Below are 25,301 nucleotides of genomic sequence, written 5' to 3'. Positions count from 1 at the left end.
ATTGCACTAGCCCCATCCTCCCTTGCAATGATCTTTTCAAGTAAAGCATTTACTTACTAAATTTATAATTGTTTTTAATTTGACATATGTAAAAGGTAGCTCTGGATTGGGCTCTGAGACCTCTTAGGAGCTGTACAGGAGAGTGTCACGAGGTTCGGCTTTTTGTCTCTAGGGGAGATAACTGTTCTGCTTTGCTGCGTAAAATGCATAAGATTTCATCCTAATGACCAAGACCTTAACATTCTCCCCAGCTTGACTAAACTTTAGATGGGTTTCTTCCAGTCTAGAGGCTCCTGACCTTCATTTTCTTAGAGCATTTATTTTAGAGAACCTACATTTGCAAATTATTTTTCTGCCCCTTTGAGATGTAAATCTTCTCCCAGCTTCTTGCCAGTTTTACAATGTAGGTATTTCTTTTTTTTTTTTTTTTTTTTTTTTTGAAGTTTATTGCCAAATTGGTTTCCATACAACACCCAGTGCTCATCCCAAAAGGTGCCCTCCTCAATACCCATCACCCACCCGCCCCTCCCTCCCACCCCCCATCAACCCTCAGTTTGTTCTCAGTTTTTAACAGTCTCTTATGCTTTGGCTCTCTCCCACTCTAACGTCTTTTTTTTTTTTTCTCCCTTCCCCTCCCCCATGGGTTCCTGTTGAGTTTCTCAGGATCCACATAAGAGTGAAACCATATGGTATCTGTCTTTCTCTGTATGGCTTATTTCACTTAGCATCACACTCTCCAGTTCCATCCACGTTGCTACAAAAGGCCATATTTCATTTTTTCTCATTGCCACGTAGTATTCCATTGTGTATATAAACCACAATTTCTTTATCCATTCATCAGTTGATGGACATTTAGGCTCTTTCCATAATTTGGCTATTGTTGAGAGTGCTGCTATGAACATTGGGGTACAAGTGCCCCTATGCATCAGTACTCCTGTATCCCTTGGGTAGATTCCTAGCAGTGCTATTGCTGGGTCATAGGGTAGGTCTATTTTTAATTTTCTGAGGAACCTCCACACTGTTTTCCAGAGCGGCTGCACCAATTTGCATTCCCACCAACAGTGCAAGAGGGTTCCCGTTTCTCCACATCCTCTCCAGCATCTATAGTCTCCTGATTTGTTCATTTTGGCCACTCTGACTGGCGTGAGGTGATACCTGAGTGTGGTTTTGATTTGTATTTCCCTGATAAGGAGCGACGCTGAACATCTTTTCATGTGCCTGTTGGCCATCTGGATGTCTTCTTTAGAGAAGTGTCTATTCATGTTTTCTGCCCATTTCTTTCTCAAGGATCTGCAAGCCTTTCCTTTGAAATGTACTCACTGAGGAAGATAGCTCCCCCTATCTCCCAGTCTCTTTGAGAGGGTAGGCACCTAACTTAGACAAGTGACTATTAGCTAACATAGGTGGCCTAATCACCTTGATCAACCTTTGTACTAATGTCTTCTGGTACTTTCCACCAACTCACCCAGGCTTAAAAACTCTGCTGACTTTTGTTTCCAAAGAGTTGAGTTCAGTCTTTCTGTTCCATTGCCATGGTCTTGAATAATGTCTTCTTTACCTGCTTAACTCCATCCAGTGCAATTTTTCTTTGGTATTAACATTGTGATCACTTTAGTCCTACCTTCTCTGCATATAAATCTGTGACTGCTTACTCAAAAATTCTATTTTCTGTTCTATACTGGGAGGAAAGGGCCTTTTTGTTGGCAGGATTGTTTTATTTCTCCACAACTTTCATTACCAGCCTTTGAAATCTGACAGCTTTAATGCTTCAGATTGCACTATTTTCCTCTAGAACATTATGGCATTTCTAGAAAAGTAGCTCTTTTTCCTTGTTTTTGTATATTTAAGCTTATTTTTGGACTGCCTCTCATTTCTAAGACTTCAGAACCTTTCTATTCACTTCCTTTTTTGTTTGCCTTTTTTGTATAGATACTCTGGGATGGTGAAAATATTTTATTTTGTTTGGATCTATACTCTCGATTTATTACACTGCCTTTTAACATCATTAGAGGTCGTTTGGAAATTACATGTCTACCACAATAGTTCTAACATCTCAAAAGCCCTTAGCTCTAAAGCCTTCGCTTTTGAATTTGCTATTGACCATGATACAGCCCTAGCTGCATTTGGAACCACAACATCTATCATACTCATCTGGGCATAATTTAGTTTTGAATTCTCTGAAGTTTATTTTCTTATGAACTTGTGACTTTCAGCTTTTTGTGTACTTTCTGGGTTTAAAAATTGCAGATTGGGAGTGAGAGAGAGGCTTATTTCTTGATTTGTTTTATAACTCGGTGTCCTAGCTTTGCTAACTAAATTCAGGTTACTTCAAATTTGCATTTTTATCACTCACGGGAGGTAATAATACAGAACCACTGAAAACCAACACAACAGTCAATACTGTTGTGTTGACTTGGATATGTTGGTTTTAAGTCTCCTTCTGTTGTTCCTCCTCAGTGCCTTTAAGATGCACAGAATGCTGCTTGAATGACCTAGTGACTAAGTTATAATGAAAATGGTTTGCTTCTCTGCTTTGTATAATAATCCTCTAAATCACAGAGGGCATGCATACAAAAGTAATATTTAGAACCCAATCTGATTAGAATACACAATAAAATGTGCTTGAAATAGGAGAAGGCTCATAGTTTGGGTGAATCTGAGGACATATTCCTCTGTTTATCAAATATTCATTAACATTAACATGTGCTAAGCACCAGACTAAGGAAAACGACAAAATAAAATAAGCCCTGAGAAATTCACAAATCAATAAGCCAGAAGGAATGGAAATCACTAATTACAATATAGCCAGTTAAGGTTGATGAGATATGTATGGAGTGTGGTCTAAAGAAAGAAGCAAACTCAAATGTGTCCAGGAAGGTTGGGGGCTTTGTTCAGGGATGGATTCATGAATTGTGACAATAGTCTTGAAGACACAAGATATGTTGATCAGCCAGACAAAGTGAGGAAGAGTATTCAAGTTAGAAGGAATAGCACATACACACAGTATGACATAGTATGTCAAGGACCATCAAATAATTCAGCATCCCTCTATCTTATCCACCTCATCCATCCTCCTGTGCCTTGTACCATATGCGAGAGGGATACAAAACCAAAAGAGACCATCTGGTCTGCAAGAGGCTTTAAGTTTAGTTGGAGAAAGAGACTTTTTAAAAAGTAATAGCAATGAACTGAGTGTTCTAATAGAAGTCTGTGTGAGCTGTGGAGGACATACTTAACTCTAACTGGGAATATCAGGAAGGTTTCTAGAGGGCGTCATATTAGAGCTGAGTAATAAAAGTGGATGTTCACCAGTATGAGGAATAGAATGACATTCCAGGAAAGTTAATTCCTGCCCCTAACCCTCACCCTGCAGGCCACCTATGTTCATTTAAATGCAATTTACAATATTGTACTTTTTTGTGCAAAGCATCTTTCACTTGGTGTAATTTCAGTAGTTTGTTCCATTTTGTTGCTGAGTAGTGTTCACTGTATGAATATATAACCACACTTTATATATCCACTTTCTGATTGATGGATTGTTTCTAGTTTTTGGATATTATGAGTAAAACTGCTAAAACATTCTCACACAAGTACTTTCTAGACATATATTTTCATTTCTCTTGAATGCTTAGGAGTTGGACTGCTGCCTCATTATATTGAGTTTTATAAGAAATTGCCAGACATTTCTAAATGGTTATTACATTGTGTCTTCCTAGAGAGTTGGAATGTTCCATATCTTTGCCAATATTTCACTACATCAGTCCATTTAGCTGTTCTGGAAGATGTGCAATATTACCTTTTAGTAGCTTTAATTTGTATTTTCCTGAAGACTGATGATTTTAAGTGAGTTTTCATGTGCTTTCTTCTTTGGTGAAGTATCTGTTTGCCCTTCCTTCTTCATATACCATGTGCTCTATCTCAAGGCTTCTCCATTCTGGCTACACATTAAAACATCTTTGGACTTTTGCTTTGGCTCCATCCTGACTCTGATTTAGTTGTATAGCTTGAGGCCCCTGTCACTGGTATTTATAAAAAAGCATGCTTGATGATTCTATGTGCACCCAGGTTTGAAAACCTTATCGCTGTGGTCCAGTGGTTCTCAACTTTCTTAGGTATCAGAATCACCTGGAGGGCTTGTTAAAAACACAGATGGCTGAGATCCACTTCCAGAGTTTCTAATTCAGTGAGTCTGGGTTAGAGTCTGAGAATTCGCTTTTCTGAGAATTGGCATTTCTAACAAGTTTCCACATGATGTGATATTGCTGGTCCTGGAACGACCATGTGAGAACTGCTGCTTTAGCCAAACGAACCAACCCGACTTCTCAATAGACACCAGATTCTTGCAAGCCTTTCTTTGGTATATTCTATTCTCTCTGTTGATGTCCTATCTCTTTGTGTTCCTTGCACATGCTTTTTCATTCTTTAAGAACCAGCATTAATGTCACAACCTTTCTGAAGTCTGCTCAGATTCATTTGCTCTATCATTTGTCTGCTACACTCTACTGTGATGACTCATGTGATAATAGTACTTATCACACTGTTTGGTTAACATCTATTTGTTCTGGCTGCAGTACTTCCCTCGTGCACCCATTGAGAGTGTTATAAGATCAGAAACCACTGCACCTTGTTCTTTGAATCTTTAGCCACGAACAATATCTGGCACATTACTGAGTTTCCACTATTTTATTTAAAGAATTTTTTTGGTTGTTGTGAGTAGCTGGATAACTAGTAGAAAATGTGACATATAAGGCTTCTCACATGCTTAATATTCTTTAAAACTACGATTGACCATCTGTAATTAAATTGGCAGCCAGATCACAGGAGCCTGAGAGCAAATGTACAGCAACAACTCAAATGAAAGCCACATATCATCATAGGTTACAGTTAGCATTATCTTAAAAAAAGAAAAGAAAAGAAAAAGCATAAGAAGGGGACTTGAAAGGAATGACTTTGAATTGAATAAGCCAGCAAGTATAAAATCAAAGAAAAATTTAACAAGATGAAAGCAGAGTATGATTTTTCTCAGCATATTATATTTGTTTCCTGAAGGCTTTCTTATCAAATAAGAAGCTTTTTTTTTAAATAAATTGAATCTCCAGAGACTTTAAAAACACAAAGTTCCATATGAGGATTGTTGTTAGAAATGTTGTAATGTTTTATTGAAAGCTTCACTTGCAAAATGAGATGGTAATGATGATGGCAATGATAACAATAGCTGCAATTTACTAGCTCACCGTGTGCCAAAGAACTTTAACTCATGATGTTCATGAGTTATCTCATTTAATCATTACAAGATCCCTATAAGGTAGGTATTATTATTCCAATTTCACAGATGACAAAACAGAGGCTGAGAGAAGTTAAAGAGTTTGTTCAAGGTCAGTATTCAAACCCATTTTTGGGGAGGGTTACCAGATAAATTACAGGAAGCCCAGGTGAATTTGAATTTCAGACAAATAACAAACTGTTTTTTTTGTTTTTGTTTTTTTTTTTGTTACAAGTATGCCTTGTGTAATACTTGGGGCATGATTACATTAGAAAATTATTCATTGTTTATTTGAAATTCAAATTTAAGTGGGTGTCCTGTATTCTTATTTGCTAAATCTGAAAACCCTGCTTTATTTCATGCCAGAAAAATTTGCATCAGACCCCTATGTTGCATTGTGCCCTAATTCTCTTATATAAAGTCCATTCCCAATTTACTTACATGAAATTTATAGACCAAACTTCAAACATCAAGGCCCTTTACGATCTGGACTCCACCTTTCTGTTCTTCCATTCAGGGGAGTAACAAGTGTCAAGGCTCTGAGACGGGAGCTGAATGATGTGGGCCTGGAGGCCAGTGTGGCTGCCATGGAATGAGTGGGAGAGAAGTCAGAGCCAGATCAAAGGCTATGGAATGCAGGGCTGTGGAGATCACTGTGAGGACACATGTTTCTACTTTGAGTGAGGCAGGCAACTCTTGGGGTGTTTAAAACAGAATGACATGATCTGACTTAAGTTTTTTTTTTAATGTTTTATTTTGTTTTGAGAGAGAGTGCAAGCCCAGGAGAGGCACAGAGAGAGGGACGGAGGGTCTGAAGTGGGCTTTGTGCTGATGACAGCAGTGTGCCAGACATGGAGCTTGAACTCAAGTGCAGCGAGATCATGACCTGAGCCGAAGTCAAAGGTTAACCGAGTGAGCCACCCAGGCTCCCTGACCTGGCTTAAGTTTTAACAGGAGCATATGGACTGCTGTTTGGAGAATCACGCACAGAAGCAGGGATGTATAGCAGATATTCAGGCAGCAGCAGCTCAAGTGGCTGCTTTTCTTGACGGTGGGTTCAGGCTTCAGCCTGTGTGACGCTGTGCTCTGTGTGACAACTTCCAACTCGGAGCTGGGGAGAAGGGCATCATTCTCTCAGCTTTAACTTGGAAACTGGTGTTTCATCCTGAGACCTGAAGGGACACTACTGGCAGAGAACAATGTTCTCTCACAAGAGGGGACAGCAAAGGCTGTGGCAAGACTGCGCACTGAAGGGGAGAGCAGGTGGTGGACAGGCAGCAGGAGCACATATCATGTGTCTGAGCATAAATGAGGCATTCCTAGGATCTCTTCCACCTCCAACTGGGAGAGACTTGGGGGTGGGGCTGGCAAGGTACTACAACTGTTCAGGGGTTCATATGAGGCTGAAGGACTTTTATTATTAGTCCTACTGTGACCTAATTTACAGCATACCTGGATACACATGGAAAAAACGGGGTTAGCAAGATTAAATAAATGAAGTACAAGGGGAAAAGAAAACACAAAGGGAGATGTGAAAGGATACGGTACCCTACAAAAAACCCACAAACACTTGGCAAATTTTTAACTGAATGTCTCTTTTGTGCCAGGCATGTGCTTTTTAGACATTACCTCATTTATTGCTCACAACAATCCTTGGTCTGGCATGTATTATTACTAATCCCCTTTTATAGATGAAAAAAGGTTGAGGCCAGTGAGGATGCAGGTAAGCAGCTTGTACAAAGTCATGAACTGTTTCTGTCAAACTTCAGGCAGAGTTTGCATGTTTTTTTTTCTTTTTTTTAAAGTAATCTCTATGCCCAATGTGGGGCTCCAACTTATGACCCTGACAACAAGAGTTGCATGCTCTACTGACTGAGTCGGTCAGGCACCCAAGAGTTTGTGTTTTAAAAAACGTTTTAACATTTATTTATTTTTTGAGAGACAGAGAGACAGAACACCAGCGGGGAAGGGGCAGAGAAAGAGAGACACAGGATCTGAAACAGGCTCCAGGCTCCCAGCTCTAAGCTATCAGCACAGAGCCCAACACGGGGCTCAAACCCACAAACCGTGAGATCATGATCTGAGCTGAAGTTGGACTCTTAACCGACTGAGCCGCCCAGGTGCCCCAAGAGTTTGTGTGTTTAAAAACAACTAAGCCATCAAGCCTCCTCTGGGGAGGGGTAAAAAGCTTATCCGAAGGAGCCAGGCAGAGTTCTTTAGCTAAAATAAAAATGACTGAAATAAAGAAAGATGTCAAGAAGAGAAAGTCTGAAAATCACTACAAGGAACACTTATTACAGAGACCAAAGCTCCTGACGAGGCAGGATTCCAGGCTGGAGAGCCAGGATATAGATGTCCACCTGTCACAACTTTTGTCTCCTATTGAGCACTTAGCCATCTCCCATTTCTGTTGAGAAGAGCTGGCCAATTAGCTGTCCTGGCCCTGGTCATTCATACCTCAGCAGTAAGTCACCCAGGCCAGGTCACTTGCAGGACGCATGCACCATGATTGTTCATCTGATCCCTAACTCTGTCCAAATTATGGACTGACAGAATTCAAGACGAAGGTCTCAATGCTGCACTGAAATACAGGTCCAAATCAAACAGGTTAAGTAACCACTTTCTTGCTTCCTTGTGATAAATACTGCTAACTAATTCAGTTGACACTACCTTTGGGAGTGTGTCTTCCAAGTTCTTGCTGGTTCCCTAGCTAGCATTCAGCCCAAATGATGAAAATGAAAAGAGAGAGATGCATGGTTGATAAAAGGGAGCACCCAGGTGAAGGATTTCATTAGGAAAAAAATAAAAAGTTTCAAAAAGGAGACATTTTCAGTCTTGTTCATAAAGACTGAAAACATTGATCAGAGTGCTTTATGCATTTCAGTTTTTCAGGGGTGTATCAGAATGCTTGCTTAGAGGTCTCTTCAACTCTCGGGTTCGATTTGTGGTCCAAACCTTCTCCAATGTGCATAGAAATTCAATTCCTTAAAGCCTAGGTGACTTGCTGCTTAATTTAAATTTAATTTGAGTGCTTTGGTAAATGCCGAAAGACGTATTACAATGTAGTACTCAGCGTGCATACCTAAGCATTACACAGTCTAGCTAGGTAATTCTACTGTGGATTCTTACTAGATTTACCTGATTTGATTGTATGTAGTCAGCAGAAGCAAAAGTAATTACAAGTAGATTTCAAGAGAGCTCAAATTCTCTAAAATCCATTTAAATGTTTGGTTTGTCTATAGTTTCCTTCGTGAATTGATGGTTTAGCTTTGTACTTTCAGACCTCAACCTGATAGAAGTACAGATTTCTGGGCTCTTTCCCAGATAATCCATATCAGCATTTTCAGAAAACACCTTAGGTATTTGGATACAAGTCGACCAAGAACTTTGATTTGGAATACAACGAAGAGCCTCTCTAAGGTCCCTTGTCATATCTGACAGCTGGGTATCGTCCTGGGGTGTATATACATAGAAGCTTGGGTAGAGTTCATTAGCAAGGTACTGAGCACTTACTTTTCTATAGTATTTCCATTATGACACAGACTACTTTTATTTTGGATCATGTTATTTTATAAAAAAGGTGATTACAACTTTGGCAGATTTGAAAAAAATAAAAAAGCTTGGAAGATAAACATCTTATTTGGGAAGTTTCCAGTAGTTTTATAAAAAAATACGTTCATAATCTATCTACCCATCCATCTGTCCACCCACCCACCTACCTACTTATCATATGAAGTATCTAATGTATATTGGATATTAAATATTTATTCTATAAAATGGTCTAGGAACAATGAAGGCTGATTTGAATATTTTTCTACACATATACTGTTTTTTTCTACACATATTTTTTTCTACAACACATACTGTTGCTGTAATTTGGTACCCTTTGACATAAAGTTCCAATCTTACTCCTGCCAGAAGTCTTTCTGACCACTCCAGCTCTATGTGATTCCCCATTAATAAACTATATCTCTCATGTGGTTTCTTACCATAATATACTGCTTTAAAAAAACCACATCTGTAGCCCTTATCCTCAGTCAATTTGTAGACTTCTGGAGGGAAAAATTATGATGGTCCTTCTTTGTTCCCATAGCAAAAAACTCTGTGCCATTCATTAGTGTTCAGTCAATAAATATTTGCAAATGGATTTATTCAGAAAGAGGAATACGGTAGTGTGGTAATGTATGTACAATGCATTAATAGAGTTCAATTTTAAATAAATTCAAATATTAATTTCTAAAAATTAATGAAATATATAGGCATAGATGATTATAGAATCACAAATTTTTAGCTTTGGCTGACCTCTCATCAATTATCAAGTACAAGTCTATTATTTTTTACATGAGGAAATTAGATTCTATAAGGCACTAAGCTACTTGAAAAAAAAGGAGCCATTTATGTGAACATTTCATTTCATACATAAAGCAATAGTTTTAGTTACCTTTGCATTTTTTGTAGCACCTCGTTCACACACAATAGGCACCAAATATCAGCTGACTGGATTGCTTCTTGGAAATAAATTTCACTAACTGGATATTTAGAACTGGATGATGAATAGATAGCTCATGCCTTCAACTTCTCACATGCTTCACAAGGGATACCACCACCTACAGCTGCCCTATTAGCTTATTTTGCTGGATCTCCCTTGCCTCAGACAGAATGCTTGTTTCCTGTTCATTCCTGATTTTCTTTGAGCACCTGCCTGAGCATGTAGATTCTAGCTCTTCTTTCTGACTCCTACTGCGTGTGCTAAAAACCTAATTATATTGTATCCTTGCTGAATCTGTAATAATATCTGCCTTTCTAAAAGAGAATACTTATGCTTTTATTTTCCTTTTTTGGGAGCCATGGATTATTTGGTTCATGTGATCTGGAAAGGAGAAAACAGTGGACACCAGATAGAGCAATTTTCTAGAGCAATCACCAGGAGGGACTCCCCAGTCTCCATTTAGATTGCTCATCTTCATTCATTGTTTTCCAAGTCTTGGAACCAAAGTGAGATACTAGAGAAGGATTTAATTCTTCAGAACCCTAAGCTCCCACTTGTAACACTAGGGTTGAGGGAGAAAACCCTAGCATCTCCAGGCAGCAATAGGTCTAATCAGTTACTTTCTGTGTGTTTAGAGTATAAACCATATACCATGGTTTGGATTTATTCCCTTGGCTGCATGATCAACCCTTGCTCCTTCAGATGTGGTGTTCCTGGAACACAGACTCAGAGTAAAGATCAAACAGAATGGATTTTAGACATATCTGATATAATCTTACTATTTTGCTGATAAGAAAGTTGAGGCTCAGAGAAGTTACTTGTTTAAGGTGATTCAGTTGGATTGGATAGTGATAGATCTGGGACTAAAACTGGCCATGCTGCCTCTTTCATGGCTGCTGACGTTTGGTAACTGTCTTACTCCTTAACTTCTTTTACTTTATCTGGTATTTGAAGTGATCTCATGCTCAGGTAGATGACCGATTTTGCAGCTGAACCTCGAAGTTCCTTGAAATTTTCATATATGGTGACTTTTCCTCTGAGCCCACTTCCATCACAGTCTCCTATAGATCTTCTTATCTCTTAATTGTCACATGTCTGAAATATCTCAGTCTCCAAGTACAATCATCACTTTTCTCATATGCATTTCATTAAGAGAGTTCAAGCACAAACTATATAAATGTAAGTCAAAGGATGATAATCTCTGGAGAGTGAGGAGAGACAAGCATGACCTCCCTTTAAAGGAATAGGACTATTATTCCCTTTCTGCCTCTATTTTCTCCTTCTCAACCCTTTCCTGTGTTCCTGTCTTCCTTGCTCAGGTTCCCCAACATGATTCATCTAGTTATCTAGTCTTTACTAATGTCCTCAGTGCTCTTTATTTATTGTTTTTTCTTTGCACTTATCTGACAAAAATCCAATTCTGAATATATTGGCTTTCTCCCTGATTCTATCAGGGCTGATACAAGTCAATGGAGGAAATCCCACAGCTGGGCTGACCAATGTCTCTACAACAGTGTTTCTTAAAGTGTGGTCCCCAGACTGGTAACATCAGTATGATTTGGGAACTTGTTAGAAATGCAAGGCCCAGACTCACTCAGTCTACTGAATCAGAAACTCTTGAAATGAAATACAACAATATGTATTTTAACAAGTTTCTCAGGTAATCCTGATACACCATAAAGTTCAAAAAATACTACTGTATCAAATCTTTGTCTTTAACCTCAATTTGCTATTGGTACTAGCTGTCAATCTTTATGTGTTTTCTACATCAGTGATCCTCTATGTTTTGCATACTAGCTTCTTTAAATCTCCATTTTCCTCAAATCTGTGGTCCTGCCTGTCTCTCCTCACTCTCGGGATCATCACCCTCTGGCTTATATAGTTTGTGCTTGAACTCCCTTAAACACCTGCCATCAAATCCTCAGACTTACTGCAGTTAGTTTCAGTGCAAGAGTGTTCATTTTCTTTGTGTTGAAGGCCAGCCCATACACCATACCTTTCCCTTCAGCATCAGGAACTTTTTCTCTTCATTCAAGTTCTCTCTCTCCACTGGCATTTTCCACCCAACCTCGGAGCTGTCAGCACAGAGTCTGACCCGGGGCTCGAACTCACGAGCTGCGAGATCATGACCTGAGCCGAAGTTGGATGCTTAACTGACTGAGCCACCCAGGTGCCCGGGGGGTTTTGATTTTAAGTGTCATAAAAAACCCTGTAGGATTTTAAGCAAGGGAGCAACATTACCTGATATATAGTTTATGAAGATTTTACCTTTCTTGTGTGGAGAATGGAGTGCATGGGCTAAACCAAGAAAATCTGTTCAGCTGTAGTGGAGATGTAACTAAATTTGGGTTATGATTTGGAGGTAGAGTTAATGGGAGACGATGGAGAGAATCAAAGGTAATCCTAGTCTTTTTGTTTTTAACAACTATGTGGATAATGATGTTGTTAGACTGGAAAGGGATAAGATGACTGGAAAAAAAAAAACAATGTTTTGTTCATGTTGAGTTTCAATTGTTTATTGGAGATCTATGAGAAGATAGGCATATAAATGCTTGAGTTTAAAATTCTAGGAAGAGATCAGGGATAGAAATATAGATTTAGGAATCTTTGGCCTATAGATGACATTTGAAGCTCTAAGGAATCCTGGGAAAGTATGTAGAAAGAGAATGTAGCCTATGACAAAGTTCTGGGCTACTCTAATATTTAAAATGAGTAGCCACTTGTATGGCTCAGTTGGTTAAGCGTCTGACTCTTGGTTTCAGCTCAGGTCATGATCTCACAGTTTGTGAGTTTGAGCACACATCAGCGTGCACTAACAGTGCACAGCCTGCTTGGGATTTCTCTCTCCCTCTCTCTTTCTCAAAAAAAAATATATTATTAAATAAATATAAAATAAATAAATAAATAAATATAAAATAAATATAAATATAAAATAAATAAATAGAATTAATTATTAAATATATTAAAAAAATATATATCATGGAAGTATGGAGTGAAAATTTCTAACATAAGAAAATGAGAATGAGCAATTGGTAAGGTAGGATATTTTCTTAGAATTCTCCTAATCAATTCTCAGTCAAATTCTGCTGAGAAGTAAATGAGAATAAGGACAGAGAGGTAACGAATGGAAATGGGAACATGGAGGGCTCCAGAGACCCTGGCAAGAGCAGTCACAATAGAATGGTGAAATCAAAAGTCTGATTAGAATGGGCTGAGGAAATTAAGTTATTGAATTAGAGTCTGGCCTGAGGAGAAGCTGAAAAAGTTGTAAGTTCTTCATTCTAGTCCCTCTCAATAGATTTCTGAAATCAAAACCATTCAAAAAGTAACCAAAGCCCTTCAAACTGAGGCAGGCTTTTGGAGAAATAAGGGTGGTTATTAAAGACTCATATTTGAAAAGTTTAAATGAAGGTTCCATGCAATTTAAACAGAACTGGAATGTTAAAAAATCAATACAGAGCTCCATAAATGAAATTACTGACAGAGTGGTTACCATGCCAAAACAATGACCACCATGTCAAAATTAGTTAAGTAACAGTAAGTATTGTTAACAAATTGGAATCTGATATTACCTGGGATAAGTCAAGTTTAATATGATCAGTCCACAGAGATATTTGAGAATTGGCAACACACACACACACACACACACACACACACACACACACTTGCCCTCTCATCATTTTTATTAGTCAATCCCTTTAAAATAGTATGTTTAGTTTCATGGATGATAAAATATGAGAGACCACATCTTCATCAGCATAGATTTACCAAGTCCTTGGTGTGAGTATATAGGTAAGGACATCAGAAATGAGTAGTATGATTACAACGTTGGGAAAATAAAACACATAAAGAATCAAGTCTTGGCTAAATCCTTAGCTCATAAAAACTGGTTATCAAGCAGCACTAGCACTGATGATGGCAAACTGGCCATATACCAAGGGTCATCTTAGTCTGCAGACTGTAGAAACAACCGTTGGCCATACAACCAGTAAAGACAATAATCATCACTGAGTGATACTATTGAGTGAGAGAGGGAGCCATGTATCTTCCAGTAGATGGTCATTCATTGCCAGGATATTATATCCACATGTAGTTCGCATATAATTGCACAAATGCAAGATTCCTTTTGTGATGGAGCATCCAGAAGAGAGAACCTTTCATTTGGAACTTCAAATATAACTAATCTCATATATAATATTTCAACTGTCCATTAACTTACTCGGTCATATTTTAAGTTGGCAGAAATGTATTGAGCACTTATTATGTGCAAAGCACTGTAGTGATGTTGCCTTACATATAAGCATATGAGAAATAAATAACCCCCAGATATTTTATCCTTATTTTAGAATGAATGAGTGGCTGACATGCTGGTGCTGTTACCAAAGTGTGTGAACACCAAATGTTTAGTTCCTACCAGCTCATGACCCCCATCTTCATCGAAGTCCTCCTCTATCCCATCAGTCATCTCTTCTCCATCCGCATCTGGCCCTCCTTCAGCAGGCTCCTCTGTAGAGTGATCTGCATTCTCTGACACACATTCATCTTGGATCAGCTCTATACTCTCTTCCAATTGCTTCTTCTGAGCTTCTGGGGGGGGAGAAAGCAAATGACTACTACCTTGGGTTGCTCATGAGCCATTTGGATAAACCATGAAAAAACAGTCTATGAAAGGGTAAATTCTGTGTGAGGAGGATAAGGTAATATTATGTTCTGGTTGAATTTATTCAGTCATGTAAATTACGTGCCTAATCTGTGTGCATTTTCATGGAAGTATGTTTACTTTTAAATGGAATTAGCAAAAATTAGGAAATCTAGATGATACTAGTATATAAAGAAATAAATATTTACATAAATAGATGGATCTTTCCAGCTATATATATTCTTTTCTAATAGGGATATACTCTTAGAGGAAAAAATATAACAAAAACAGAGGGTAAAAATCACATAAAACATAGAACTTGTTCACTGAATGAGGGAAGATGAAGAAAGCTCATTGACAAGTTCAAACTTAATTGAAAAAGACAAAAATTCCCCAAGGAAAAAAAGTACAAAAGCACATGTGTTGTCTTTCAGACAACTTGTCTATGTGAACAATAATTTGAAATTTTAGAGTCTAGATTCTAGACTAGACTAGAGTCTGGCAGATATGGTTAACTGCAGTGGTTACGAATAAATTCTGGTGTTAGATTTACTAACGTTGTTATGCAAAGCCAAAGTGGTTAACCTTTCTTGTGCCTCAGTTTCTTCATCCATATAATTAGGATAACTACTTAACTTCCAGGGTTTGGAATAGTGTTTAGTAGAGTTATTTGCAAATAATAAGTGCTCAACAGATGAAGTTACATTCTACATTAACAGAATTCCCTACAATTACCAGGGTGTGCATGCTCCATTTACAGAAATTCACTCTGATGGGAATTATGCTGACAACATAATAAATATTTCCCCTAGTGGTTGCTTTTCATCTCCTATGAAAATATCAAGAAGCATTGGGTATTGAATAAATGAGATCAGTTACTGTACCTCCTTCTCTTAACTTATTCCCATGTATACATGGCTATCTCAAAAGCTGGGTGATTTTCACTCATTTCGATCATTGTAATTTTATCAGATAATTATCCCATTATTTGATTTGAATTTTAAGAGATGCTACCTTTTAAGCTTATACAGTTATATTTTTATGGCAATAAAGACAGTTTATAGAGCCAAATAAATTGAGGGGTGTTCATTCCTAGTCTTTTTCAAAATGTGAGTTAAAGAGAAAGTAAGCATTGATATACATATATTTTGACTCAGCACAAATCTTTTCAAATACAAGTAACATGTAAATCAACAAAGTGATAAAAATGATGTATAAATAAGCAGGTATCCTCTTCTATAAATTGTTTAAAATTGTAATAGTTACTTGTGTAAATACATGTGTTTTTGCAGTTTAATTCTCCAAATAATAAAGTTTATGTATTGAAAATAAGGCAGAAGGATAGGGTTGTGCTCTGGTCCTGCTGTCAGAGGACAGCATTCTAGTTCCAGCTTAGCTACTTGCCAGTGGAATCATGTGCATTGGGCCTGGCCATTCGGTCAGGTCCTTTAAATGTATTAGGTCAACCTTTCCTCATCTGTATAAAAGCTTTGATTAAAAAAAACCTACCTCTGGGGTTGGCTGTGAGGATTAACAGAGCTTCTATTTTGGAAATGTTTTGCATACTATGAAGCACTACATAAATGTGTACTGTTACATACAAAAAGGAGACTGTGTGCTCCTCACTGTGAAAGTGTCAGGATAACAACACCAGTAGGCATGGAACAAGAGGGCTGGTAAGATCAGGAATAACTGAAAAACTTGTGGGGCTGAGGCTCCATTTCAGAGGAGGAGAAGAGCTGGTAGGTCCAAAAAGGCTAAAAATAATTACTACAGGCATCTTAAAATGACAAAACCTAAGGTCTTTTTCTTCATTTACTTCCCATATATAGACACAGACTATACATTTCATGATGTTCTTCTATCAACTTGTCAGTTTTGCTTTTTTCCACAGATCGCATAACTACTGTAGTGATGATGTAAATTCTGCTTTTAAAGCTACACTTTTTATCTTCATATATGTGAGTGTACTGATGAAAGCAAGTAGCTTAAATTCCTTCTTCTCTGATGTCTTATCTACATCACTTTTAGCATAGAAAGTCTTACAAAGACTTTAAAGTGATTATTGTAAAACTTAACCAAAAAGTTTAATTGGGAGAAGATTACCCAAGTCTCTGGATTAAAAGGAAGGCAAATCAGGCAAGAGACACAGACACAGACCACATGCTGAACTTAACTGTTACTGAAAATTGCTAGTTTTTATTCATCTCACCTTCTTTCCACCTATCACTGACCTCTGTAGTTCTTGACCTTTAACCTATCTACACATTCATGACCAGCACCAATGTAGAAAAAACTGTGATGGGCAGACTAGTTTGAGCACTGAAGTTTTGAATCTCTGCTGTTGATCACATCCCATGCTCTACCTGATAGCCTCTACTACGGCTGACCTTTTGGACAGCACAATGCATCTGGCAACTCTGGTTTCCATCCTTCAGCCTTTCTCCTTAGAGTGATTTTTGTGTTTATCATTTGACCCCTCCCTTTTTGCCACTCTAGGTTACCACTCATTCAAAATACCACTGCTGTCATGACCTGGTGCGGATATTTCAGGAATGAGAGAGGAATGGGCATTTGGGATTGGACAATTATTATCCTATACAGTGAAAAATGTATCATATAACTTTTCCTAAAGCCAGACTTTCTGGATTTTAGGTCATTACGTTTATTCTTTTGTCATAATACACAACTTAGGATTAATATTATTTTGGAAATTCATTTGGCTTGACATATACATTTCTTCTCTAATGATTTTCAGAAGTATTTGTTCTCTGGAAACCCTCGCTTTTAATGTTGAAAGTAATATTCTTATTTTCCCCCTCTGGAAAATTTTTGGCCAAAGAACCATAGAAGATTTTCAGAGAACCCATGTGGGATCAGAACTTAAAGATGCCTAGCCCTCATTTGGCTTTGTGTATCAATTTGTTGCAGTTATGTTTGAAATCCATGCTGACGGGGCGCCTGGGTGGCGCAGTCGGTTAAGCGTCCGACTTCAGCCAGGTCAGGATCTCGCAGTCCGTGAGTTCGAGCCCCGCGTCGGGCTCTGGGCTGATGGCTCAGAGCCTGGAGCCTGTTTCAGATTCTGTGTCTCCCTCTCTCTCTGCCCCTCCCCCGTTCATGCTCTGTCTCTCTCTGTCCCAAAAATAAATAAAACGTTGAAAAAAAAAATTAAAAAAAAAAAATAAAATAAAACAAAAAAAAAAAAAAAGGAAAAAAAGAAATCCATGCTGACTCTCCTTATCTTCCTAAACTGAATGACATCCCTTCTTCCCTGATAACCAAAGCCCAAATCAAACGTTGCCTTATAGTTAGTCTACTCTTGTCTTATCCTTCTCTCTGTGGTGTTTAAGTTTCTTTAATACTAGAGCTATTGCCTCAAAAGGTCATTGTCACACTCAAAGGGGATAATATAGATGTTTATCTTTTGTAAAGTGAAAAGTGCAATACAAGTCAGTTATCAAGAAATAGTTTGATTTGCTCTGTACCCCTTACTGAATGCCTTGTGTGTAGAAGAGATAATATAAGCTATTAGAAACGATATAGAATTTAAGATCCATAATTCTGTTAATTACTAATCCTATTAACTATAGCTTTCTTCTCTAAAAGATGAGCATGAAAATAACATCTTTCAGAGAGTTGTTGTATACTCAAATGAGTGTTTTAAAATGTAAAGGCGACACAAACATGTTACCGTAACAGGCTCAAAAATGGTTATTGAGTTGAACCTGTATTATTGCTCTAGGCAAACAGTTTATGTCAAAATCATTCATTACTATTGACCATTAAGCATCTACATTACAAGGACAATTTGGGCTTTGACATGGTCCCTTCGTTTCTGTTTAGACAGACATAATGTTTTAAGTTAGTCTCTGCTTTTTTGTGTATGTTATACAACATACATGCAACTCCTCTGACAGCCAATTTCAAAGGCAATAGTGTTCAATGCAAAAAAAACAAAAAACAAAAAAAACCTAGGACTCATCCTCATTCATCCATTAATTAAGTTGAAGGCTAAATGCATGGAAGACATTATCTGGTTTGAGAAAAAAAACTTTAATTACAATGGCAGTCAATTCATAGCAGTTTAACAGAAATACAATCAACCTGTACTTCAGTAATATGTAGTCATCATAGATTTTTGTCATTACCTCAGTAAGAAATGTTATAATCGGTAAACAATGATAGGTTCCAGGAATAAAATCGCACATGAAAGAACATCTTGTTTATTAAACTGTTGGTTCACAGTTTAACAAGCAGTTTTGATCCAGTAATTATTTTGTTGAAGTGGAAACAAAGCAGCTTGTTCTATTTTTTATGAGTAATTATCTAACTTTATTTCTCCTAGAAACGAGGAGTATTTTTTAGTTTATTCCTGCCTTTATAACATTTTCTTCACCTACATAATTATTTTTTCTGTTTATCACTTTTTCCTTTTTATTGTGAGTGCTGAGCGTATATGTACTATGTATGTGTGTGCATGCCCATCTATGTCTCTACCACTAAAGTTCTTTGGGGAAGAAACATTTTTATTCATCTTTGTAGCCCTGATGGTTCACTCAGAGCCTTACATGCAAATGAAATATCTGCTGAATATATTCATGAATTGTGATGGGACCAAAAAATGAAAATAAATGTGTGGGTGTCAAATTCTTTTCATAGAGTCAGAGTGATTGTTGAATTTGGCACCATGGTTGCAAAAATATGAATCCACAGAGGTTAAAAGAAACATCCTTGTCACATTTTACATGAGAGTCCCATACCATTAAGTCAAATAAAATGCGGGGTCTAAGAGTTTCTTAGAAGATTGTTCCTTTTTACACGATAAGTCTTCAGGAGAAAAAATAAAATGTGAAGTGTGCAAGGACCTATGGGAGGATGGCCGCTTTGGAACACTGGCATCTTTTGGAGTCTCTGCTGAATTCTTTAAGTCTGAATGACAGGTTGGCCATAGGATTTCTTTGGTGGGCAGAGTGAATTTTAGATATTTTTTGAAAGAATGTATTAAGAGCCAAAAATCTAGCAGCTATATGCCTAAAAGATATCTCTAATATTACATAAATAAGGATTTCAGGAGGAAAAAAAGGTTATGGCTCCAAGTTAGTGAGTGCTTACAAAGTACTGACCTTGCAGCATGCATTAACCACAGGCCTTGAGACATCCTGCAAGGTAGGCCTCTTTATCATTTTCCAGGTGGAGAAAAAAAAGGTGCCTGTGGTCACACAGTTAATAAGTGCAAGTGTTTGAGTTCCCACGTAAGGTTTTCTGTTTCCATAGCCTGGGCTATTTCCTAATATATCTCTAGAAAAAGGCCTAATTTGATAGAGCTTTGAATCTCCTCAGTAATCAGATAATTTCAAATTAAAGAATGAAGAAGTCTGTTTGGTTAGGGACACATGCTCCAACTAAATAATGGTTATCAAAGGAAAAGAAGTACAAGTGCTAGTTAAGTACTTCTGTTTATGGGAATATGCCTTAGGCTTAAAAAGCCACGAAAGAAAGGAATTTATATTAAATTTCAATCTTCATATTCAAAACATTTTTTGTATGTCTCATTTCTATTTCATAAGCGATATATGATATAGAAAACAAGTTAGAATTGTTGGGATATATATTCAAAGTATTTTCATTAAATTCAGTTTGCTGCATAGCTATTATCATTAATATAACTCTGAAAATTGGTTGAGTTGGCAATTAAGTTTTTTGATAGGCTGGCTTAATTGATAGCTAATTACTAGCTAAATTGTACTTAGCAGATGGTTGGAAAGAATGTTGATATAAAACAGTCACATTATTCATTAGAGTCAAGCTAGTATTCTATAACAATTGTTTTCGCATACCAGTGTAAGCTGTATTTAAAAAAATTCTATATTACAACACCTGTATATAATATGAATTTAACTCAAAGATTTCAATAAATGCTTTTTAAAAAGATACAACGGATTATGCATGGTATTACTAATAATGACATAAATGAGCATAAAGAAAGTTTCATAGGATAATTGCTTTCACACTAAAATGTCAGTTACAGAAGTACATTCCTGGAGAAAATGATCTCAAAGTTGTTCTCATTGAGTACCCTGGATTGTTAAAGTCACCACAGACTCAATATAAATAATAAAAAAAAATTATGTTTAGGTTTGAAAGAGACAGAGACAGAGTGCAATCCGGGGAGGGTCAGACAGAGAGAGGGAGACACAGAATCTGAAGCAGGCTCCAGGCTCTGAGCTGTCAGCACAGAGCCTGACACAGGGCTTGAACTCACAAACTGTGAGATCGTGACCTGAGCTGAAGTCAGATGCTTAACCAACTGAGCGACCGAGGCACCCCCAATATAAATAATTTTTAAAATTACAGATACATTGTGTTTATTTAAACCTCACAATTTTAAGGAATAGATATTAATTTCCCCCATTTTACTTTTTAAAAAATGTTTATTTACTTTTGAGAGAGAGAGAGAGAGAGTGTGTGTGTGAGCAGGTGAGGGTCAGAGAGAGAGGGAGACACAGAATCTGAAGCAGGCTCCAGGCTCTGAACTGTCAGCACAGAGCCGGACATGGAACTCAAACTCACAAACTGCAAGATCATAACCTGAGCTGAAGTCAGACGCTTAACCAACTGAGCCACCCAGGCACCCAGTTTCCCCCATTTTATTTATTTATTTATTTAAACAAATTTTTTTAGGGGCGCCTGGGTGGCGCAGTCGGTTAAGCATCCGACTTCAGCCAGGTCACGATCTCGCGGTCCGTGAGTTCGAGCCCCGCGTCAGGCTCTGAGCTGATGGCTCGGAGCCTGGAGCCTGTTTCCAATTCTGTGTCTCCCTCTCTCTCTGCCCCTCCCCCGTTCATGCTCTGTCTCTCTCTGTCCCCCCAAAAAAATAAATAAACGTTGAAAAAAAAATTAAAAAAAATTTTTTTTAATGTTTATTTATTTTTGAGAGAGACAGACAGAGTGCGAGCAGGGGAGGGTCAGGGAGAGAGGGAGACACAGAATCTGAAGCAGGCTCCAGACTCTGAGCTCTCAGCTCAGAGCCTGATGTGGGGCTTGAACTCACAAACCGTGAGATGATGACCTGAGTGAAGTCAGATGCTTAACTGAATGAGCCGCAAAGGCACCCCAACTCTTATTTTACAAATTTCAAAATTTATAAATACCAAGTACCACACAACTAGTAAGTTTTGGGATTGGATCTAGTTCTGTTTGATTCTTAAGTATGGGGCCTTATAGATGTCTTGCTAGTGTAAATCTATTTGCCACAAGGAGGATGAATTAAGGAGGAAGCAAACTAGAAGTGGGGTGACTGGCTACCAGGTGAGGCTTTGGAGGATGAAAATGTTCTAGCTGCTTTGTGGTGATGGTTGTACTGCTCAGTAACATACTAAGAAGTCATTGAATTACACTCTTGGAATGGGTGAGTTTTATGCCTATGCAATAAAGCTGATAAAAAATAAGATGAGTTCATTAGAGCAAGTGAGAGATGAAGGCTTGGGTACAGGCAATAGCACTGGCAAAACAGAGAGAAGAGGTAAAAATATGCTAAGGTAACATTTTGCAACACTGGTTGTAGAAGGAACAGAAAATGTTAATTTGGCAATTTGATTCACAGGACTTATAGAGTGGTGATGTGACAGAGACTGGACACAGAGAGTATATTTAGATAAGAAAGTGGGGAAAAAGATTTCTATTTTGAAAGATGGTGATTGAGTTATTACCAAGGACCTTAATGTACCCCTCAGCTCCCTCCTGACTATAGGCTCCAGACCTCTTTTTTCTTAGAGCATTTACTTTAGAAAACTTGGAATTGTAAAGTTTTTTTTATGCCCCTTTGAGATGTAAATCATTTGCAACCTAGGCTTATCTTTCTTAAAACCTAGAAGTCATCCCCTTGAAATGTAATCATCAAGAAAGATAGTCTCTGTGGGAGAGTAGAAGCTTATCTTCCATAACAGTCAATTAGCAAACACAGATGGCCCAGTCATACCAACCAACCTCTGTACTAATGTCCTCTAATACTTTTCCATTAGCTTACTCCAGCGTTTAAAAATTATCCTGCCTTTTGTTTTAGTAGCGTTCAATTTCCACCCCCTACTGCACTAGTCTTGACCCCTATTGCAATAGTCTAGAATAAAGTCTTCCTATGCCATGTTTAATAAGTGTCCAGTGCAATTTTCTTTTACAGTTCCCTGAGGGATAGCCGTTGGAAATTCTCCAGTAAGCAAAGGGAAAGGTTTTGATCCAACTGCTAAAGACGAGTCATTTTCTTTTCACAACTTTAAATTTAGCTTCTTTAAAACACTTAATTTTTGTAGTTAAATATTTCCACAAGACTTGTTATGAAAAATAGCAGTCTTCTGTTCCTACCTGCTCACCATTTTCAGCTCTTTTAGAGGCTTTCAACTCAGCTCATTCTTTTAAATATATGCCCTCATATTTCTAAATAGGTGTTTCTGTTGCTGTCTCTTGATCAGTCTTAGGCTCTACCTATTGATATCATACTTAGGAAGCTGAGGACTCAATTCTCTGTCATACAATCCCCACTTAAGTCCCATCACTCTAGGGAGTTACACTGTAAATTAGATTAGATCAATGTTCTGTGTTTACTTAATTTTAAGTATGAAAATGCTTTGTGCAGCTAAGTTGTTAGTATATAACACATAATTTTTCTTTCCTGAACAGTATTATTTTCTTTGGTGTTAAAAAGTGCCTTGAACTTTTCATCTTATTTCGTTTTGTTTAATTCAGTTCCCTGTGTACAGATACGTACTTGTGCCAACTTTAACTAGACCTGTAAATCTTGTTTCAAACCAATTCACTTACCTACCCGTTAGCCATTCTATCAATTTCATCTTGAAAAAGTCTCTCCCGGAGCTTTTGAGTTGTTTGGATTTCGATTTCTTTCTGGGTCTGTTGCACAGCTCAGATGCTAGACTCTCCTTTACCACCATCCTGTGATTCCCCTTGCTCTTGCCTCGGGATTTCCCTGCTTTGGGAAAGCCACGTTTCTCCTTTCTTGGTTTACCTGCTGGTTTTTGTGAACTACTTCCTCCGGTCCTTTTCAGGGAAAGAGTGAACTGGAGATACATTTTTTGATATTTATATATCTGCAAATGTCTTTAATCTACCCTCACATTTAATAGTTTGGGCATTAGGTACAGAATTGTAGCTTGTAAATGATCTTTCCTCAGAATTTTTAGGGTATGTTTTCATTGCCTCCTGGTTTTCAGTGTGGCTGTTGAGAAGCCTATTGGTATTCTGATTCCTGTTTCTTTATATGAAAACTGTTTTCTCTCCTTTCCTGTCTCTCTGGAAGATGGTAGGACCTTCTCTTTGCCCTCATGCTCTGAAATATCACAATGAGATGCTTTGATGTGCATCTTTTTTCGTGCATTGTTTCAGGCATTCAGTGGATTCTTTCAACCTGATTAACTAATGTTCTTCAGGTTTTTTCTTAAAAAAATTTTTTTTTACATTTATTTATTTTTGAGAGACAGAGCACAAGTGGGAGAGAGGGGCAGAGAGAGGGAGACACAGAATCTGAAGCAGGCTCCAGGCTCTGAGCTGTCAGCACAGAGCCCGACGCGGGGCTCGAACCCACAAACCATGAGATCATGACCTGAGCCAGTCAGATGCTTAACCGACTGACCCACCCACATGTTCCCTTCAGGTTTTTTTCTAAAATTTGTTTTGATGATCTCCCCTCTTTCTTTCTGTAACCTTATTATTCAGATATTCATACAGTAATTTTCATATCCTTCCCCTCCTATTTTCCATATCTATTTTCTTCTTCAATTTTTTCTTCCAATACTGAATTATTTGTGCTATCACATGTTAATTTCTAAAAGCTCTTTTATCTGTCTTCTGAATACTCATTTTTAGTTTCATGTTCTTATTTCATGAATGCAATATTTTCTCATTCTTTCTGAGTATGTTAATCAGTTTTTTTTAACTTTTTCTTTTAAAGTTTTATTCTTTCTTCTGCACAATGTTTTATCCAAGTTTTCTTTTTTTCTCCCTTTTTTGATATCTCCTTTTCAATGTAAGTGTTTGCAATTATTGGGTGATGCTTGTCCATTCATTGAACAGTGAGGTAGTAAAATATCAAGGGGCAGCTTTGTAAGCAAAGGGGTATTGTTTTTGTAGGGTGATGTGGTTGACCATTTTCTTGTGTGACGCCTGTGCCAGCATCTTTAAATCTTTCTTTTTCCATTCATCAGTTGATGGACATTTAGGCTCTTTCCATAATTTGGCTATTGTTGAGAGTGCTGCTATAAACATTGGGGTACAATGGAGTACTACGTGGCAATGAGAAAGAATGAAATATGGCCCTTTGTAGCAATGTGGATGGAACTGGAGAGTGTTATGCTAAATGAAATAAGCCATACAGAGAAAGACAGGTACCATATGTTTTCACTCTTATGTGGATCCTGAGAAACTTGACAGAAACCCATGGGGGAGGGGAAGGAAAAAAAAAGAAAAAAAGAGGTTAGAGTGGGAGAGAGCCAAAGCATAAGAGACTCTTAAAAACTGAGAACAAACTGAGGGTTGATGGGGGGTGGGAGGGAGGGGTGGGTGGGTGATGGGTATTGAGGAGGGCGCCTTTTGGGATGAGCACTGGGTGTTGTATGGAAACCAATTTGACAATAAATTTCATATATTGAAAAAAAAATCTTTCTTTTTAGGATGCTCATCTCCCTAATTAAAACTTCTGGTGTCTTGCCAATAGTCTGGCAGCTGAGGGGGTAGAATGCTTGGAATTTCTACAGTAGTTGTGTAAACTTTCACTTCTCTCCTTGTCTTCAACTGCACTCAAATGTGTTGTTTACCAGCTTTGGGATCTGCTTTTTAGCTATTCTATAGGTAACTTCTCCAGATTTCTAGTGGGTCAGAGACAGTTAGGAATATAGGAATCTGAT

At 37.8% G+C, this 25,301-nt stretch overlaps 1 protein-coding gene across 1 annotated transcript in view; it reads right to left on the bottom strand.

Annotated features, from left to right (window-relative positions):
• Window positions 1-14,094: 14,094 nt before the first annotated feature.
• Window positions 14,095-25,301, bottom strand: part of RALYL (RALY RNA binding protein like) — a 353,055-nt gene continuing 341,848 nt past the window's right edge. The window contains exon 7 of the mRNA XM_047073867.1: window positions 14,095-14,339. Within this exon, the coding sequence (XP_046929823.1) occupies window positions 14,095-14,339 (245 nt within the window). The remainder of the gene's footprint in view (window positions 14,340-25,301) is intronic.

Source organism: Lynx rufus, unplaced genomic scaffold (assembly GCF_022079265.1).
Source record: "Lynx rufus isolate CCGP_SWC_20201006 ecotype Redwood Valley unplaced genomic scaffold, mLynRuf1.p SCAF_12, whole genome shotgun sequence".
Lineage (NCBI taxonomy): Eukaryota > Metazoa > Chordata > Mammalia > Carnivora > Felidae > Lynx > Lynx rufus.
This window is presented reverse-complemented; position numbering and strand designations above follow the sequence as displayed.